This window comes from Anoplophora glabripennis, unplaced genomic scaffold (genome assembly GCF_000390285.2).
Source record: "Anoplophora glabripennis isolate ALB-LARVAE unplaced genomic scaffold, Agla_2.0 scaffold9, whole genome shotgun sequence".
Classification (NCBI taxonomy): Eukaryota; Metazoa; Arthropoda; class Insecta; order Coleoptera; family Cerambycidae; genus Anoplophora; species Anoplophora glabripennis.
In genome coordinates, this window is record NW_019416258.1 from 1,203,308 (window position 1) to 1,223,463 (window position 20,156).

The 20,156-nt window shown below is 33.3% G+C and overlaps 2 protein-coding genes across 3 annotated transcripts in view; one reads left to right on the forward strand and one right to left on the reverse strand.

The window, feature by feature from the left end:
• Positions 1 to 1,918, forward strand: part of LOC108908907 (actin cytoskeleton-regulatory complex protein PAN1) — a 31,759-nt gene extending 29,841 nt beyond the window's left edge. The window contains exon 13 of the mRNA XM_018713091.1: positions 938 to 1,918. The gene's annotated coding sequence lies outside the window, so the exon portion shown is untranslated. The remainder of the gene's footprint in view (positions 1 to 937) is intronic.
• A 1,358-nt stretch (positions 1,919 to 3,276) lies between these two features.
• Positions 3,277 to 16,980, reverse strand: LOC108909563 (F-BAR domain only protein 2). Of its 2 annotated transcripts, XM_018713947.2 has the most exons (14): positions 16,834 to 16,980; positions 16,665 to 16,756; positions 16,248 to 16,464; positions 14,489 to 14,942; positions 13,149 to 13,313; positions 12,986 to 13,087; positions 12,298 to 12,400; positions 8,707 to 8,867; positions 8,278 to 8,637; positions 7,885 to 8,209; positions 4,224 to 4,379; positions 4,038 to 4,170; positions 3,781 to 3,983; positions 3,277 to 3,718 (listed from the first exon to the last, which is right to left on the reverse strand). In XM_018713947.2, the coding sequence occupies exons 1-14, from the start codon at positions 16,861 to 16,863 to the stop codon at positions 3,391 to 3,393; spliced, it is 2,829 nt and encodes a 942-aa protein (XP_018569463.1). In that variant the 5' UTR covers positions 16,864 to 16,980; the 3' UTR covers positions 3,277 to 3,390. The 2 variants fall into 2 exon arrangements, with proteins under 2 accessions (XP_018569463.1, XP_018569470.1); XM_018713954.2 differs by lacking the exon at positions 12,986 to 13,087 and having other exon boundaries at positions 13,242 to 13,313.
• Positions 16,981 to 20,156: the final 3,176 nt, after the last annotated feature.

Genomic DNA, 20,156 nt, shown 5'->3' on the forward strand with positions numbered 1-20,156 from the left:
AAATTATATGTTGAGGGTTCAATATTTACAATTATTTTTAATAGCCATCATGAAAATAAACACCAATTGTGACAAAAAAATAATTGTAAATAGCTGGTTGATAATATGAGCCTGTATATTTACATCAGTTAATAACGTGGGCACTAAAAAACATGAAGCCAACACTGGAAATAAGTGCATGTGAGATGGAGAATGCTGCGCGACGCCGTCGAAATGTTATAAAATATTTTTATATTATTACTTACCTAAAGAATGAAATTTCATTACTATTGCGATCAGATCTGCTACTACAATCGTCAACGATACACTGTCCCATGATTGCACAAAGGAAAACAATATATTTAATAAAATAGTAACAATGTTGACACAGCGAATGTCTAACAGCGACTGAGAGCGCGAGGCTGGCATGGCCGAGATTTGGCTGACGGTTGGCTTCACCGGCTTGCCTCTACAGTTCAGTCTATTTTGTCTATGGTAGGCAACATTGATAAACGCGGACTTACAAACGAGTTCGGGAGCTGTCCAGTGGCGGGGTAGACAAAAGTTTAAAAAAGCTGTAAAAAGTTATAACTCGACTGTTTATTTGACTTTAAAAAATAGTTTCAGATTAGTATTCTTGTCTGACGAACATGTAGCTCTAAAAATCTGATCCCCACTTAAAGTTACATCCTGCATACAAAATATGCCAAAATATCTGTACATTTTTGGAACTATTACATTAAATTTAATGTTCATGTATCACTGATCTGTATAAAAAAAATGGACAATCAAGGGCTACGGTTTAAATTTGTATACATCATGATCGTCGAGTGATGTTTATGCGTTCTGTACACAATTTGCATGACGTTCCATATTTCAAATAGAGATCAGTGGTATGTCATTGCAGTTTTATAGCAGCTGCTCATAGAGAATAATGCCAAATATATTATTGTTTTAGTATAAGACCTCCATATACCATGGTAGAATTACCTTAAGTGAATCAAGTGTTGAGAATTCCTCCATCGTCAGTGATACATCAGAGTTGTACAATGCAACTGTGCCACTTTTCAACAGGGTAGTAGCCAAAAACTCTCGGTGCTGTTAAACCAAACGTTTTTGTGAAACTCGCCGTGTTACATCTTTGTAAAGACAAATTTTCATATGAAAATGTATCATGGTATAATTAAAAATATTTGCTGTCCTAATTTAGCCATATTTAAACTCAGCTTTACCTTTGTAATAACCAACAGTAGTTCAGTATATTTAGGGATATAAGTGTTCAAATACGTAACAAATATTTACTGAGACATATATCGTACTCTTAGTGAAAAAACAGGCTAAATTGCATTTGCCGGGGTAATACAAAGCTATTTTCTTGTTCATGTTTCCGCGGCGTAACAAACCTATAAGCGACCCTTTCTACAAAAAAAAAGTTGTTCTCTCTAGTGGGTGAGTTATAAACTTGGACGCCTAAGCATCTACATATAATCTCCCTATCCAAATGTTGCAAATTCTAAATATCACAAAATTTAGTGTTTGTATAATTTTTTGTATTACTTTGTCTTACCCCAACAATTTATCAGAAACAATTTTTTGTATAAGATGTTGCAGGGCTGATTAAAAAATAACCTGCATAAGCGAAGGTTGTAAAAATTACCATGCACTATGCATTTTTTCTTTTCTAAATATACTGGTCTACAACTGCTTACACATTCCATGCGTCCATCTATCAACTTGAGTCCGTCATATGCCCACAGGAATATTTTGTGAGTATTTCTTTGCCAAGCCATCGGATGTCCATTTTTACAAGAAATTGTGATCTCTTATCAGTGCACTCGTGTTTCTGCCACGTATAGTCAGAAAACTATGGTTGATATAATATTCATATATTTTGTGTAGATGCGTTTGCTTGCAACTTTTGATTCATTTAGTGTACATCGAACGCACTTATATATTATTTATTATTATTAATATTAAAGAGTTATTATATATTAAAGTTTCTGTTAAATGTCTGCTTTTTAATTAATTTCACCTCTTCCCCGCCAGCTCACAACTTGCAATTCCTAAAAGATATTAATCATTTGGATTTGGTCCAACATTGCTGTGTAAAAAACTTTCCCAAATAGGCAACCAGCAATATTTCTTTAGATTTCATTACAGTTTTGTCTACATATGAATTAATGCACAAATAACAGACTTTCCCCCCATTTTAACTCGCATTTTGTATAAAATGGAGTTAGTTTGAAACTCAAATACCTTTTTGGTGTAAAGAAATTTGGAATTTACGATGCCGCTTGTTCAAATTACGAATTTCTTTACAATAAAAAGTGATTTGAGTTTCAAACTAACTCCATTTTATAGAACATCTGCGTTAGAACGGAGGAAAGTCTGTTATTTGTGCATCGATTCATATTTAGTTTATTTAGACAAACTGTGTTGCCTATTTGCTATAGAGCCCTCTGTAGGCCTTCATCTTCTTAGGTTGCTTCACCATTACATATGGTGCCAAAAAAAGATCCAAACGATTGGCGACTACAGACAGCTTAACGTAATTACAACTCCGGATAAATATCCATTGCCACATATTCATGATTTTAATCTACATAGTTATGGTTGTAAAATATTTTCAAAAATTGATCTTGTTAGAGCTTATCACCAGATACCAGTCGCGGAAGAAGATATTTACAAAACGGCGATAACAACTCCATTCGGTCTCTACGAATTTCTTAGAATGCCTTTCGGACTACGAAATGCAGCACAAACTTTTCAAAGATTTATTGACGAGGTAGTATCAGGTTTAAATTATGTTTTCGTGTACATAGACGACATTTTACTAGCAAGCTCAGATGAAACTACACATACCGAACATCTAACAAAGCTTTTTGAAAGGGATAAGGCCTCAAAATAATTTTGTTTATTTTTCTGCTAATACAAAAATCTAGTTTTTTGTCAATAATTTTCCTTAGCTACCACAGACCCTAGCTGATCTGATAAAAATAAATAAATCTTATATATACAAAGATAAGTAATAAAACCATCACTACAGTTAATAAGACAATCACTACACCCTCATAAAAATAAAGTGAAGTGTCGGCAAAATTAGTTAACATTTAATAAATAATACAAAGATATTAATTGCACACTATTACACGTAAAAAACCGATCGCCCTATTAAGTTACGCCTTGTATACTAGCCACCGTTATTTTAAATAATGTTTTGTAGAATGATTTTGAACTCTCTCTGAAATGAAACATACGGAGTGCTTTATTAGTTTATTTGATTATAAAATAGCATCATAAACTATATATAATATATAGGCTATATAACATGGAAATAGTCATAAATAAAAATAGTTGACATACAAATATATAAGATACATAAGGGTATTGCACATAAGATATGTAGGAATGCTAGCAGTTAGGTTCACCAACAGAAGACACTGTTGAAATTGTAGATGGTGTCCCAGTACCCGAACTGTATTTCTGGTCACCATCACAAATATACTTCCCGGAAACGAATCTCCTTTTAACTAGAGACAATCTGTAACCGGGTCCGGCTAACTGGAAATCTATTCCAGACAATGTCGTTCCTTCACAGTTAAACTGAGTCGAAACAGTTTGCGGAGCCCCTGGACCGTTTTCTAAGTCGTAGCGAGCTGCTACCGACCCCACACCGTGATTCTCTGAATGCTGGGACAGTTCCGTAAATTTCCATATAAGTCTATTGCTTTCAGTAGGCCTGAAAAGAAATTGTACAGGAACATATTTTTTTTAACTGTTCCCTTAATAATATTTTCTTACCATTGCGCTATAGGCTTTGTCTGCATATTTTTTACTAAGCCAAGCACGGGAACAGCAACAGTAACGTTTAATAGAGGAGTGGGTGAACTCATAGCGTGTGAATTATATTTGTAGTCAATTTTTAGATCTGTATGGGCACTTGAACATTTCCAATAGGCTACCAGTTGAAATGGGCAAGAGTTTGCCCCTGGCTTTGGTTTAATCTACGAATATTATAATAAAATAATAACCCCTTCCATGTATCTCAATATACTTACTTGATACTTCAATATGTCAACATTAAAATAAGAAGCACTGGGATTCTGTTCGGACTGTCTTTTCAATAAAGAGCTAAGAGCGGACATATTGAATTCCACTCCTATAAAATCGGGTGATGATTGCCCATTGTCACTGTAATAAAATATTTATTAATAATTAATAAACTTGATGAGTGAACGACGTACATCGCAACTAACTGCTTGTTTGGTAATATACTGGTCAATCTTTGAGTATTCTTTACGTTAAACACTAGTTTCGCAGGGTTTGGATTATTCGCAAGAATTGTTACTATTCCTGCTGGAAAAGATAACATCATCTCCCCCGACATCTTCACCTGACACCTGAAAAATTAAAAAGAAATCGCTTTACTAGTGCTCGCAGACACTTATATAAATGTCCTTAAGTCTCCAGACATGTGTCCAAAAGTGTCTGAACAGAACGAAAATATCTAGACATTTATCGTATTTGTCCAGACTTCTTCCAGATTTATAATTACCGCCATTTTCAGCTATCTGAGCTAACCTAAAAATCCTAAAATCTTCAATTCAAAATTGTTACAATCTCTTAGAATTATTTTATAGTTTCTTTGTGGTTTTCACTCCAATTATTTGAATTAAAGATGGTTAAATCAGAAACTTTGATTTGGAGATATTATAATAAAGTGTCAATAAATGTCGAGAAACATGCAAACTGCAAACTGAATACAGTCAAAGGTCCTTATTCGCGGGGAATACTTTCCAAAAATGTACCGCAAATACGGAGTGGCATTTTGTATGGAAATATAGACGATACGTTTCAAGGTTGCAAAATAATAAAAAAATATAATAAAAGATAAATAATGAGATAAATTTTAACAATATTAGCGATTTTTTTTGTTTTGCTGCTAATAGCAGGCCTTTTAATTCAGATTGATATTCAAAAGCGAGACTTCTTTCCATAGACGGATCAATTTTTATGAAGAAAGCACAAAGCTCATTTGCCATTCTAAAAATACAAGATATGTGGGTATCGTTAGTTTTAGATTCATGTATACAGAATTTTCACACGTGAATACGGGAAGTGGTCACAATTTTTTGGTCCACGATAGCGAAACCGCGAATAAGGAGAATAAGGAGGATATATGTTGTACAGGGCTATCCAAAAGTCCCGGTACGGCAGAAAAACTTTCCAAGAATGCATTTTAGAAAAAAACGCTTCAGACAAAAGTGTAAGGAATTTTCCCTGGTTATCTGATAGTGACCTTGGATTTGACCTTCAAGGTCATTTGAGAGTCAAGTTTTTTAAATGGGAACCCCTATTTTTTTATTGCGGATTTGGAAAGAGCAGGAAAATTTACGTTTAACTGTGACCTTGACCAATTCCTTGACCATGACCTTCAAGGTCAAATGTGGGTCGAATTCCAAAAGTTACAGTACCGCAGTACTCCGACCAATAAACACAAGGTAGCGTTTAGTCTCGACCAATTAAAGGCAAGGTGGTATATATACCCGACCAATTAAGGCAAGGTGGTGTGTATATCCGACCAATTCAGGCAAGCTAGCGTCTAGTCTTTAATTCTTTAATTCGTAAAAACATTCCTGACCAATTAAGGCAAGGTGGTGTGTAGTTCTGACCAATTAAGGCAAGGTGGTGCGCGACCAATTAAGGGAAGGTAGCATGTAGTCCCGACCAATTAAGGCAAGGTAGCGTGTAGTCCTCAGCGAAAGTAACTATTTTTCAAGTATCCTCAAAAGGCATATTATATACACGTTCCATATAAGAACTTCTTAATGTACATAAATTGCTTAGTTTAGAAGAGCGTAGACAATTTTTTGATTGTGTTTTGTTATATAAAATTGTTCATGGATATTTTGATACAGATATTTTGTCTCTGTTAAATTTTTTAGCACCGGTGTATGCTAACCGTCAGTTCTCGGTTTTCTATGTTCAACTCTCGCATAGTAATTATAATTTAAATTCACCGTTTCATAGAATTCCAAGATATTTTAATAGCAATCTATGTCAACTAGTTGATATCTTTAATATTTCTTTGAATAGATATAAAACCTCTGTGAGGAAGTGTATAATTTCTTATAGGTAATTTTTTTTTGTCTTTTTTTGTGTATTGTCACATTAGTTAGATTATGTTTATATTGTACTTCATCACCTTGTTTTTTGTTACTTGTTTAGTGTTACCCTGTTATTGGGATTTTTAATCTTGTTGGGTTTCCTACTTCTTAAATAAATAAATAAATAAATAAATAAATAAATAAACTTAAGAGGATGGAAACACCCGTATACGGGTGGCGGACAATATTTTTAAAAAATCAACCAATTTACACCAAATTTGGTTGGTATACGGGGGTTCCTGGGGTCGCTGATCACGAATCTGAAATCAGTTTTTAAAAATTCGTAATACAAGATGGCGGACAATATTTTTAAAAAATCAACCAATTTACGCCAAATTTGGTATACGGGGTTTTGGGGTCACTGATCACGAATCTTAATCAGTTTTTGAAAATTCGTAATCTAAGATGGTGGACAATATTTTTAAAATGAGTTTTGGTACCATCAAGATGGTGCACCTGCTCATTTTCGGGCGACTGAGAGAAACTACCTAGATGTAATATTTAATAATCATTGGATAGGTCGGAGATGAACTACTGAGGGGCCAGTTAGGTCCCCTAATCTGTGTTTACTTGACTTTTTTCTTTGGGGCTACATAAAAAATAAAGTGTACGCTCCTAAACCACGATATTTAGAAGATCTAAAACAAAAATAGTCAATGTTTGCGCTGATATTACATCTGATATGATAAGGAGTGCAATTGAAAATTCTTATGTCCGTTTAAGAATCTGCCAAAATGTTGATAGAGAACACAGGTTGTAAGCCTTGTCTTAACTGGCCGAGATTGTTAGTCATTCCTTAACTGTCCAGGATCGTTAGCTTTGCCTTAACTGGCCGGGCTATCTCCTTGCCTTATGGGATCGCTAGCTACCCTACAGTGACTGAAATTTGTTACAATTCTTGACAAAATCTTTTTAAAATGACCTTCAAATACTGGTTCAAGGCCAAGAGCTTGATTATGGTCATATTCGTACATTTGTTTTTCCGTTCTTCCTAACTTATCAAAAAAATAATAGTTAATGTAAATAAATTAACCTGACTTTGACATGATCTTGAGGGTCATTGTCAAAGTCGTAGTCAAGGTCGTACTTGAAGGATAAATTTCAGCTCTTTCCAAATCCATAATAAAAAATAGGGGTTACCAATGAAAAAACAACTTTGACCTTGGAATGACCTTGAAGGTCATTGTCAAAGCCATGGTCAAGACCATATTTGGACGTAAAATTTCCTGCTCTTTCCAAATCCGCAATAAAAAATAGGGGTTCCCATTTAAAAAACTTAACTTGATCTTCAAATGACCTTAAAGGTCAAATTCAATTTATTTTATTTACTTTTCATTTTTGTATAGTTTGTTTATTTCATTTCATTTCAGTTCACATGTAAGTATACAATAGCAATTTAAACTTCCGCAAATTAATTCATAATTTCATAATTAAAACTATTAATTTTTTACTATGTTAACCACAACCTGGTAAAGGATAGACGAAAATTGAAAACTGTTACAAAAATCTTCATTGTTCACCTAATTCTTGTATTTCAGAGAATATATTCTAATAAAATATAAGTATTTGGCATCATCTTGAAGCTTACGACATGTGCTGTACATTAAATCCATCACATTTTATTTTCTAAAATGTCCGTATAAGTGTCTAAAATGTCCGGATATTTGCCAACACGAATTATTCAAAATGTCTAATAGTACTAAAAATACACATCTCTATTTTTACAAAATGCACTCACCTGGTTTCATCCGCTCCTCGAAAATATGAATGAACAATCTCGTGGAAAGCGACAGCTAAAGGAATGGTGTCTGCCATCCCGATGGTTAAAGGCGAGGGGCCCCTGGAGACGCCCATTGGAACACAAGCAGTGCGGAACTCCAAACTACTGATACTATCTGCACGCGAAATGCTACTTTGAGCCATCAAATTTCTTGATGGATCAGAACGACGTGATGGAGGTCTAGGGATAGACATATAGCCAGAAGTTGTTTGAGACTGACGATGAGGCTGTTTCGCTGGAGGCTGCTGAAGTTCGCCGTCCTCGGAGAATATTTCACCTAATTCTTAAAAAATACATATAAAATAACCGAACCCCTCTTTCAAATAACACCATTTTTTTTTAAACTGTTACCTGTATATTTTGAAGACACGGATAGAGTAGGGGAATTCAAAGCTAGCTGTGATGGGCTCTGTAGTGGGGCATAGGGGTGTGAACTAGTAGGCGTCGATGCATTCGAAGCAGTAGGGCTTTGTAAAAAGCTTAGGCCTAACAAATCACTACTTGGTTTTCCAAGCTGCTGTGACACAGACTGAGAGCGTTTCATTGACAAGTCCGAGTCCAAGTTTGATCCACGTCTCCCAAAGCCGCCGGTTGGAGACAATGACATGTTTTCTACTGTGGCTCGGAGTTCATCGACTGAGGCTGACATTGGCGCCGAACCATTATTTAGTGGCTTTATTTCGACATGTATTTTGCGCTCCCTATCATCATCTGCAATAAAATATAAATTTATTGAGTACAATTCAATTATGACATTTTTTGCCTTATTATTTTTTTTACCTGAATCAGAGTCTGATGATGAATAGAAACTTCCTTTTTCACTATTCCAATTGTGAGATACATTCGGTCTTATAACATAACCGTCCTCGTCTACTTCCTGGGCTGTGGGATCTGTCGGTTCACCAGTCCTTTGGCTTTTCTGAGAATCGTCCTTTTCCTCCCTATACAAAGATCCACATAAAATAAAATATACACGGCCTCAAAATATGAGTGAAATCTATTCTCATCCAGCCATTTTAATTTTGCACTACCAATTTTTTTAGTTCAACCTTTCAACATCTTATCCACATACAGGGTGATTTATTACAACCCGTTAGTTTTTTAAAGGTAGGATACTTTACCATATAAAACATCACCTGTAAAACTTCAGGACAATATGAGCTCATGATTTATGAGTGTGTTTAAAAAAAATTATATTTTTTGCATGATTGGATTTATTAAATATTAAGTAAAATTCTTATGGGGATATACAGGGTGTCCCGAAATTCATGCAACAAAATTTGGTCACAGATTCTTAAATTGGTCGCATATTTAAATTTCTTAAAAATTATCAGTCCACTAGAAAGCCATTAAATTTAGAAACTTTTTGTCTCTTTATACTTTTTTTGTAAAACGCAATGTTTTTGAGAAAAATATCAAAATGTGATTGAATGCATATCGTGATTCGCCATTTTCCTGAAAAACATTACGTTTTACGAAACAAATATCAAGTGACAAAAAAGTTTCTAAATTCAATGGCTTTCTAGCTAACTAATAATTTAAAAAAAAATCAAATTTGCGACCAAATTTTTCTGGTTCCAAAGTCAAGGGGGCCCACGAAAAAGTGTCTTAAGGGGGTTTCTCGCCAAAAAGCGTAGCAGTGTGAGATTCCATATGTCATAAATCCCCTGTGTACCAAATTTAGTGATTCTCGTACAACATGGTTTTGAGATATAAAAAGGATTTCTTAGGGGCAAATTTCAGGGGGCTGTAACTCCGAAAGAGGAGGCCAGTTGGCAAAAAGAAAAAATATGGGTCCCCTAAATTTGTCTTAAGAATCTATGACTAAATTTTGTTGCATGAATTTCGGAACACCCTGTATATAAACAGGGGTATCCAAAAGTCCCGGTACGGCAGAAAAACTTTTGAAGACTGCATTTTGGGAAAAATGTTCCAGACAAAAATGTAAGGTTTTTGCCCTGGCTATCTGATGGTGACCTTGGATTTGACCTTGACTTTGACCTTCAAGGTCATTTGAAGGTCAAGTTAAGTTTTTTAAATGGGAATAATCCCTATTTTTTATTGCAAATTTGGAAAGAGCAGGAAATTTTACGTCCAAATATGGTCTTGACCATGACTGACAATGACCTTCAAGGTCATTCCAAGGTCAAAGTTGTTTTTTCATTGGTAATCCCTATTTTTATTACGGATTTGGAAAGAGCTGATTTTTAACCTTCAAGTACGACCTTGACTACGACTTTGAAAATGACCTTCAAGATCATGTCAAAGTCAGGTTAATTTATTTACAATAACTATTATTTTTTGATAAGTTAGGAAGAACGGAAAAACAAATGTACGAATATGACCATAATCAAGCTCTTGGCCTTGAACCAGGATTAGAAGGTTATTTTAATAAGATTTTTTCAAGAATTTAAAAAATTTCAGTCACTATAGGGTAGTTAGTAGTGATGTAACGAATGTGAACATCTGTTGTTGACATTCGCGAATGCGAATACGAATATTCAGTTTTTAAATCTAGCGCCGTTTATCTATGATTCAAAATATACCGGGCGCGACACACATATTTCCGGTGACAGCGGCGCTAGAGGCTAAAGAAATTAGCGTTGTTAAGTTGGTAGAACGGTATTTTTGTATGATTGGAATTTTGTTTTGTTTTCGCTACCGGCTCAGATGAGTTTGTGAATTGTGAGGTTAGACTGTTGTTAGTTATTTCTTAACATGAGTAAATCAACTTCTTGATTATAGAAAGATGTAATTGTTTTAAGTAAGTTTTGTAATTAAAAAGAAAAGAAATGAATACTATTTTGTTTAAGTTACCTAATATTGTTTTCACATTCTGTATTTTTCTTTCACGTTCATATTCGCAAAATATTCAAAGATATTTGCGAATGCGAATGCGAATATCATAAAACAAACGAATATTCGCGAATGCGGATATTCGTTACATCACTAGTAGTTAGCAATCCCAGTCAGTTAAGGCAAGGAGATAGCCCGGCCAGTTAAGGCAAGGCTAATGATCCCGGACAGTTAAGGAATAGCTAACAATCTCGGCCAGTTAAGACAAGGCTTACAACCTTAATTGGTCGGGAGTACACGCTACCTTGCCTTAATTGGTCGGGTATACACACCACCTTGCCTTAATTGGTCAGGTATACACACCATCTTGCCTTAATTGGTCTAGACTAAACGCTACCTTGCGTTAATTGGTCAGGAGTACTGCCGTACCGGGACTTTTAGAACTCGACCGACATTTGACCTTGAAGGTCATGTCAAGGAATTGGTCAAGGTCATAATAAAACGTAAAATTTCCTGCTCTTTCCAAATCCGCAATAAAAAATAGGGGTTCCCATTTAAAAAACTTTACTCGACTTTCAAATGACCTTGAAGATCAAAGTCAAGGTCAAATTCAAGGTTACCATCAGATAGTCAGGAAAAAATCTTACACTTTTGTCTGGAACATTTTTCCCAAAATGCATTCTTCAAAAATTTTTCTGCCGTACCGGAACTTTTGGAACTCGACCCACATTTGCCCTTGAAGGTCATTGTCAAAGTCATGGTCAAGACCATATTTGGACGTCAAATTTCCTGCTCTTTCCAAATCTGCAATAAAAAATAGGGGTTCCCATTTAAAAAACTTAACTTGACCTTCAAATGGCCTTGAAGGTCAAAGTCAAATTCAAATCCAAGGTCACCATCAGATAGCCAAGGAAAAATCCATACACTTCTGTCTGAAACATTTTTCCCAAAATGCATTCTTCGAAAGTTTTTCTGACGTATGGGGACTTTTGGATAGCCCTGTATATATGCTGCTCATTATAAGCTAAACTAATTTATGTTTTAAAAATATTATTTTTGATATAAAACATTTTTTAAAATAAAAGTTTTTAATAAAAAATATTTGTTACTCTTTGTTTAAAGCACTGTGTTTAGTATGTGAATCTCAGTGTCAATGTCCTCTGAAATTGACCCAGTTTAAGTAAACATAATGTCAATTCGTCTGATGTTATATTACAACAGGGTGCTAGGCAGACAAACAACAAAGTTAATTTGGAGAACAGGAATGGCCGAATATGTCACCGTTTCATTTTAATACATTTATTCTAGTCTTCAGTCTATTGGTTTATGAGAAAGTATTTGTAATATACAGTAGATAATTTTGCGACTTTCGGTATGAAAATTAGTTTTTACTGGAATCGAAAAGAATTTGTATATTGCAGAGTTGTATTTTATTAAGTTTAATTTATAGTAAAATTTAAAGAGGTATTTATTGTAGTATCTTGTGTAGTGTAAGTGTGTAACGTTATAAGACTGTCAAATAAATCACGCTGTACGCAATAACCAATTCTAAATTAAACAATTATTTCCACTTACAAGTCAGACTTTTCTTCCTTGTTGCTTTGGTTGTCAACGCTATCCTTAGCTTTTTTCTTGGACTTCTTCTGCTTAGCTTTATCCCTTCTGCTCCTTAGGAACCCTAAAATTTTAAGCAATTGAATAAAAAGTAAAAAAAAAAGAATGGAGCTATTAAAAGAAGGAGTGTAAAGCATGTGATGGAACAAACGTCCATTTTTAAATGTCAGAAACGGTCAATTAGATAATCAGAATAAAGGTATGTGCTACAACTTAAAAAACTGGCCAACACAATACCAAAAATACTTAATAAAGAATGTTACGTGCAAATTAAATTATAGTGACTACATTGTATAGAATATAATGCGGGGTAGAAAAATAAAGATACTACTAGCATTAAATTGGAAGAAAGGGACAGGAACAGCTGAAAAGAAATATATAAGACTATGACTTAATAAACCCTTCACCAATTGATAAGATGGACCCATTCATGCAGCTGTGATACTTGTAATGAGAAAATTAGTAAGATATAAAACTCCTTTATACAATTATATACAAAAAAAAATCATAATTGGCTCTGGAACTGTCTCCTGTGGAACACCGGATTCATTATTTTTTAGTAAACTGTCGATTACCATAAAGGAATTTTATACGAGATCATAGTTACAAGTCGGGTACACTGGTACATCTAGAGAGAAAGAAAAATTACACTTAGATCCTCTGTGCGATTGGCGTGTCAGCTGTTGCTCGCCCTCAGGACTAGTGGGGCTTGAAGGTGCGCTGCAAGGACCTGCCCGACTCTCGCGTGTGCCTAAAAAATAGCCCAAGCCCCAGTTAAAAATCGCTATAGCCACCGAGTGTCCGTAACATACCCTGAGAGTTAGACATGAACAAATTTAGGAGAGAGGTGGTTCGACGGGATGTTTTGGCATGTGTTGGCACTGTCTGCTCACTATGACCATTACCTTCGCGCTTTGCTGGCTTCGGTTCTAGTTCCTGGGTGGGAGATGTCAGCGGGTCCTCCAGATCTAATGCACCTGGGAGGTATCAATTTATTAATCTTTCTTTCTTATATAAATTTATTTTTATATTACTTAATAAAAACTTTTCAAAAATGTCAACAATTTTTTTTGACAAATTAGAATATACTAGAGCAAACCTCTCCGTAGAGGAAGTATTTTGTTCATAAATCCAGTCCAAATAAATTAAATACTTACATAAATTGTAACATTATAAGTAGTTTTATTTTGACTACTTTGTAACTCCATAAAATTAAAAAAAAATAGACTGACATTAGATTTCTTAGAACTTAAAAAATAAAATATTTCCTAAAAATATTCGTCGCCAATATTCATTATCTAGTAATTGTAGGTTTCAGATTGTTGAAATAAATTTTAAAAACGTTTTAAGAATTCTAAAATGTCGCAATCATTCTTTTCAGCAATATCATATTTAGTACTTTTTATAACTTGCTTACAAGTTTTCGGTTACTAAAATTAAAAATATAAGCAATTTTTGAAACAATTATTACAGAAACCCATTTTATGAAATATAAATTAATGTGTTGGGACATTTTTAATTCACATATTGGCACACTTACTGGTAGCAGTAACTCTTGTCTTACCATTCAGTGCTTATACAAATCTGTAAATTTTAAACATTTAGGCCATAGTTTACTGGTATCGTCAGAGAATAAAGACAAATGAATTAACAATTTACAAAAGAAAATTTTTATTCTCCCCATGTCTCTTCAGCGTGTGTGTGTGTGTGTGTAGCAAAATGATTTTGTGATTTCACTGATTCTCAAATAAATAGTTTTGATAAAATTTGCATTTCTCCACTTCAAAGATTCACAAAAATATTTAAAAAAATTTATTTCTGGTTCCTTCTATCTAAATTGACCCTTTGCAAATTTTCGTACACGAGTTCACTGTAAATAAACTGTTTATTAACTATTTTTTTGGTTTACTGCGTGGCGAAAAAAAACCATTAAAGAAATCCACAAATAAACTATTTCAGACAATATAACTATTATTATGCGTCCATTATTTCTATGGAATGGGAAATATAACGAATTTTGAATTGTAATGTTAAGTTTTTGATTTAAGATTTTCTGTCATTAAAAGTCGGCTTTAAAGCGAAAGCATGTTTAAAATCAAACAATTTAAATCATCTTGACCTTGTCAGATAAACATTACATTAATTTACTCACCTGGGCGTTCAAGTCCTGTAGACTTGCTCCGTACAAATTGTTCTAGGAGCTGATCGACAGTGAGCTCAACACACTGCTGTCGAAACTCTTTATGCACCTTCCCCATCTGCTCGTGAGTCCATTCCACGACCTCTGCATAATTATTTAAGAATTCCTTCATGTGAAGCAAATGATTCACTTCCAGTTCTTGGAAGTTCTTACATGTCACTGACATTTTCTTCTCAAAGTCCTCTTTAACGCTACTGTATTTATCGACAAAGTTCTTGTAATCTTCTTGGGCTTTTTTCAGTTTCTGCTCAGCTTTTTCTATTTCCTTGGCCGACGTACTCTCCTTACGCAATCGTTCAAGTTCAAGTCCACGTTGACTGTAGGTATCTTTTGCTTTTTGCACATTTAAAGTAACTGTTTGCATCGCTTGGACTGCTTCTAGGGTACCAGATTCTTCCTCCTTAACCTGGATGTCATAAAAAATAAGTATAAACCGAAATGACATGCGATCTCAACCTTCAGATGTGGAAAAAATAAAATTTTTATAAATACATATTCAAATTGCCACATAAACAAAATAAAATAAGTTATCCTGTAAGGTAATTGGTATTTAAACTGTGATTAATACTCATATGATGAAAGATCAATATTTTTAATGTTTAAATGAATCAGACTGAAATAATGTGTTTAACAATTCAATACTGTATAAAAAAAATAATGGCAAATGTCTAATAAGATAAAAAAATTAATAAACAAATTATTTTAATATTATAGATAAACAGTGACATACTTATATGTAGTTTGAAATTATTCTAAAATAGGTATTCATTTTTTTTAATTTAGAGCTAAACCAATGAAACAATTGCAAATGTTTTAAAGAGATAAATAGGTAAATAAAAAAGAACAGGTTTAAAACCGTAATGAAAAACAGAAAATTAATTCATCTGTTTTTGTGTCTTATTTCTTTGTTATTTTTAAAACATCTTGTATATTGCTCCAAATTTACCTAGATGATAATTTAAATATCTAGTTTTATTTTTATTATCACAATAAAATCTATTTTTTATTCATAGAAAATATAATATAGATTTTATGTGCAGGAATAGCATTGGCCATTATCCTTTATAGTAGGTAATCAATGCTGTTACATCAAACAGCTACAGAAAATCAATTTGCTGTTATGATAGATTACTTGGTTCCACTGTTGAGTATTATAACCAGCAAATATGTTTATGGCCAAATAAGAGTCTATTTGTTAATTTTACTGACAGTATTAACTATCATAAAAACTATTTTTGTAATGACAAAGTTGTAAAAAATTTTAAAGTACATATATGAATTTAAGATTTCAAAAAGTTTAACATGGAATACAATATGTTATAAATAATGGAAAATTACTGCAAAAGAACCTGATTTTACATATATTATAAATTTAGTTGAAAATAAATTCAAAAGTATCATTCATTTATATTCATTATTTATAGTTTAAATGTTTAACATTTTAAAATTAATCACACTATCTAAAAATATAAAATTGAAATAAAAAAAATTATAAATTAAAATATTAATTAGATTAAGCAGATTAATAGATTAAATGAATTCAGATTAAATAAAACAAATAATAAAAATAACGAAGGTATTCAGAAAAAAATTACCAATACAAATTAAAGAAATTTTAAGCAAACATATACATATCTTTTTAAAAAACAGTAACTGTTGTAAGAAATGTTATAATGGATATTTAGTTTATATTTGTAAAATAAACACTTACCAACTTATGTTTCTTATGAAGTTCCTCTGCATATTTGCTAACTTCCTTTACCAAATCGGAAACTTTTTGTACCATTTGCATATGCAGAATGGACAAACGTTCTGCTGATGTTTTCAAAACTTGCCATAGCGGTGCAAAAGTACCATGGACGCAACAACTACCAGCTTGCTTTGCTAACTTACTTAATAACTTAGAATTATTCTCTTCGATATTCGATCTAAAACAAAAAATAAAATGCGTACAAGTAACAGATACCGCAGTGTTTCGAAAAAGTTTGAAGTTAGAATAAACATTTAAAAACTTGTTTGGAAATTGGATGACAGATTATTTGAATCTAAATGAGAAACAAAGTAATGGGGAATGTATATGATAAATAAACTAACATCCAGTCAAAAGATGAGTAATATAAACATTTACCTTTCCCTGAGAAAATCAGCAAATTCTTTACTTGCCACAAGTCCATACTTCATATTGTGATATAGCACATCAAATCCATTGTTTTTCTCCCCCTAGTAAATAAATAATTCAGGTAATTAAATTAGAATGTCAAAGTAGGGTGTAGGTTATCAATTTCACAAAAACTTACCCAAAAATAATCATTGAAATCAACCGTCATCGTGTCTATGTAATCATGCCAATTTGTAATAAATAATAAGGCTTTTAAAAAGGGCAAGCTCAGTTGAACTGTTAAATCGTAAACAATTAAACTCGACGTCTGATGAGAATACTTAACTAACTTAACTAACTTTACCACCTAAGTCACACATTGTTAAATCGAATAATAGCACGCCGCAAACACAGTACACGTAAAAAAATAATGTTTGACCCAATAAAACGAATGTCCAACGATCCAATTTTATTTTTATATAACAAATTAAAACTGTTTAGGAACCTTCATTATAATTTGTATAAAAATAGGGGGCGGAACCACGGATCTACTCTTTTCTGTCTTTTCCACTGCACTCGGTGTATTTTTGACAGCGATAGGAGATGAAAACTTACACCACAGCGCGCTGCGGGTAGTTTTTCAATGCAGCGAAACGAACAACGAACTCTGCAGTTGTTGCTGTCCAGTTCATAGAGGGCTCCTCAAACAGAATTCTGTACATGATTTGTTTGGAATTCATTTGAACATCAATAATTCGGCTTCTTCTTCTTTCTAGAGCATTACATGTGGCGCCACCTTACAAATAATTAAATTCGAATGTTTGAATATTATGTACAAGGGGTGTAAATATTAGTATAAATGTGTGAATCTGAAATATTCTTAAGTTTTTAAGTGCAAGTACCTAGATTAGATTTCTCATTATCCAAATATTCTAAAAAAATATGTTTCCTCAACGACAAAATTTAACAAAGAAAATCATTCAAGAATAGATATGTAATATATTATTACTTTTTACATCTAATTAGATCATATAAAATTATAATTTTAAATTAAATCCGCCAGATAGCGTAGCAGTGCTGTCAAATTCGAATACTTGAATAATATTCTATGATAAATATATACTTTCTTGATTGATTAATCTATTTTGTTATTAATTTAATAAATGTAAATTTAGCAGCAGTAATTACATATACAAATAATTATGTTTTAACTGTTGGCAAAAGTGTCATCAACTTAAAACGTCCGCCAATGCCATTAGTCGTTGAAAAAGTGAACTGTTTTGTTTTTTTTGTGACGCTTGTTTGTCTAATATGTTTTTTATAAGTGAGTGCGTGTGCAGTGCAAAAATTCTGTTCAAACAGGGAATATATGAAATATGTGTATGTATGTATATGTTTTGTTATATTGTTTTTGTTTATTTGCTTTAACTTAATATTTTTTTAACATATTTGAAACGAACTATCAATATTTCATTTGTATGACGTTTTCTCATACAAAACGATCAATCACTACGAAATTCAGATCGAATACTATAGGTAATTCTGTGAATTTATTTCGCTAACATTTGATGATAAAGCAGGCCCTAGATCGTATACAATCAATCTATTGATCAAAAGATTTAGTCAATCGATTGACGCGCGCTTCAATCAGCTCGCCAAACTTTTAATCAACTCATTCGTAGTGGAGTTTCCATGTAAATCTTAGCCAAAGTAAATAGTGAAAGCGTGCTTTTTTGTGTAGCTACGTTTTTGTGGGTTATAAATATAGTGTGTACCTACATATCTACCACCGACACAATGGTTTCAAAAACAGCTTTAAGTAGGCCTTGACTTTCCTACAGTCAATCATGCTTGACTAAACCATTTGTCGCAATCTTTTGATCAAAATGATTGACTATCTAGAGGCAACTTAAGGCTTTTCATAATATTTTAAAACTAAACAATTCATAAATCTTAATTTTACCTTACTTATTAGGAAAATTGCACACATACTTTTCAATGTGTTTTGTGATTTTAAGTATGTGCCTAACAATACATCTTTATCAATTGTGTACTTAGATATGTACAGGGTGGGCAAATAAGCGAGGTAAGCGGCTGTATCTCAGAAACTAATGATCGTAGAGAGCTACGGTAAAAAATTTTATAGGTAAAGTGGGCAAGGGAAAATGCTGGAAATTATTTTCAAGTTTCCAAGATGGCCGCCAGTGGGCGTTTCCACCATCTTGAATTACATAAAGTTACGTTTCTCGCGATTTTCCCCAATGAATGTAACAAAAAAGTATTTGCGTTTTAATGTTAACTTAAAGTCGAACATTTTTTGTAAAAACAATTTTTCTCTATCTTTCGAAATAAAGTGGTGGGGGGTATTTGAATGTTGTTTTAAATAAATGCCTGTAACTTCGAAACGGCTTAATGGATTTGGATAAATTTGGTATCATTGAAAAGAGCATTTCTTGGGCTTTTAGGTTTCTCGTAATCATGACAGTTGCGACCTACACGGCCGCCGATAGAGGGCGTTATTCGATATTATAACCAAAATATTGGATTTTCTCAAAAAATTTAAATGCGATGATATGACTTTTTTTAGACTAGAAAATAGACAAATGACCAACCAATAAGCCTGCGCAAACCGCATCTTAATATCTTTTTCCTAACTCAAATTATTTAAAAAAATACTAAACCAGGAAAATTCATATATCCCCATTTAAAAATGCATCGGTTGCTTTCGATAAGAAGGCAAGTAGTAGGCCATGGACACGACAATCGCCTAACAAAAATATTGCCAAGTAACGTCAAACTTTTGTCACACGCAGCCTAATATTGTTGATTGCGTATAATTTGAGTACTTTTTAATCAAAATGCCTCTCACAAATAATGAAGCCGTTGACATGATTGCGATTTATTTCGAGTGTTTTCAAAATGCAGCTATAGCTGCAAGACAGTACGCGGCACGGTATCCAGATCGCCGTCATTACGGGAGAAGAATGTTTCCGCGCTTGGTACAGCGATTACGCGATACTGGAAGTTTTCGTCGTCCTAAACGTCGCAGGCGTCGCAATGGAAGGACCGAAGAAAACATTATCAATGTCTTGGCTTACATAGAATTTGATAGACATGTAGGAACTAGAACATTGTCTCTAGACTTGGGAATAGCACGAACAACTGTTAGAAATATTTTGAAAGATTATAGGTAAATAATTTTATCTTATTCCAAGTATCTTAGCACATACTCTCAAATACACAATTCAGTGTTATTCTGATTATATTATTTTTACGCATATGTTGTTTTTTACTTTTAGATTACATCCTTACCACATAGTTTTGCACCAGGCGCTAAATGAACAAGATTTCGATAATAGATTAAATTATTGTCAATGGATGCTAGGCATGCTTGAGGAAAACAGAAATTTCTTAACGGAAATTCTCTGGACCGACGAGGCTACCTTTAGTAGTGATGGTAGAGTAAACCGTCATAATATGCATTATTGGTCCGCTGAAAATCCGCATTGGTTAAGAGAAGTG

What these genes read in the sequence shown, in the direction of transcription:
- LOC108909563 (XM_018713947.2), bottom strand. Translation starts at nt 16,863, where the DNA reads ATGACGGTTGATTTCAATGATTATTTTTGG. An exon ending in TTCATAAGAAACATAAGTTG is followed by an intron (nt 14,943 to 16,247) that starts GTAAGTGTTTAT and finishes TATGACATCCAG; the next exon opens with GTTAAGGAGGAAGAATCTGG. An exon ending in TACAGGACTTGAACGCCCAG is followed by an intron (nt 13,314 to 14,488) that starts GTGAGTAAATTA and finishes GATACCTCCCAG; the next exon opens with GTGCATTAGATCTGGAGGAC.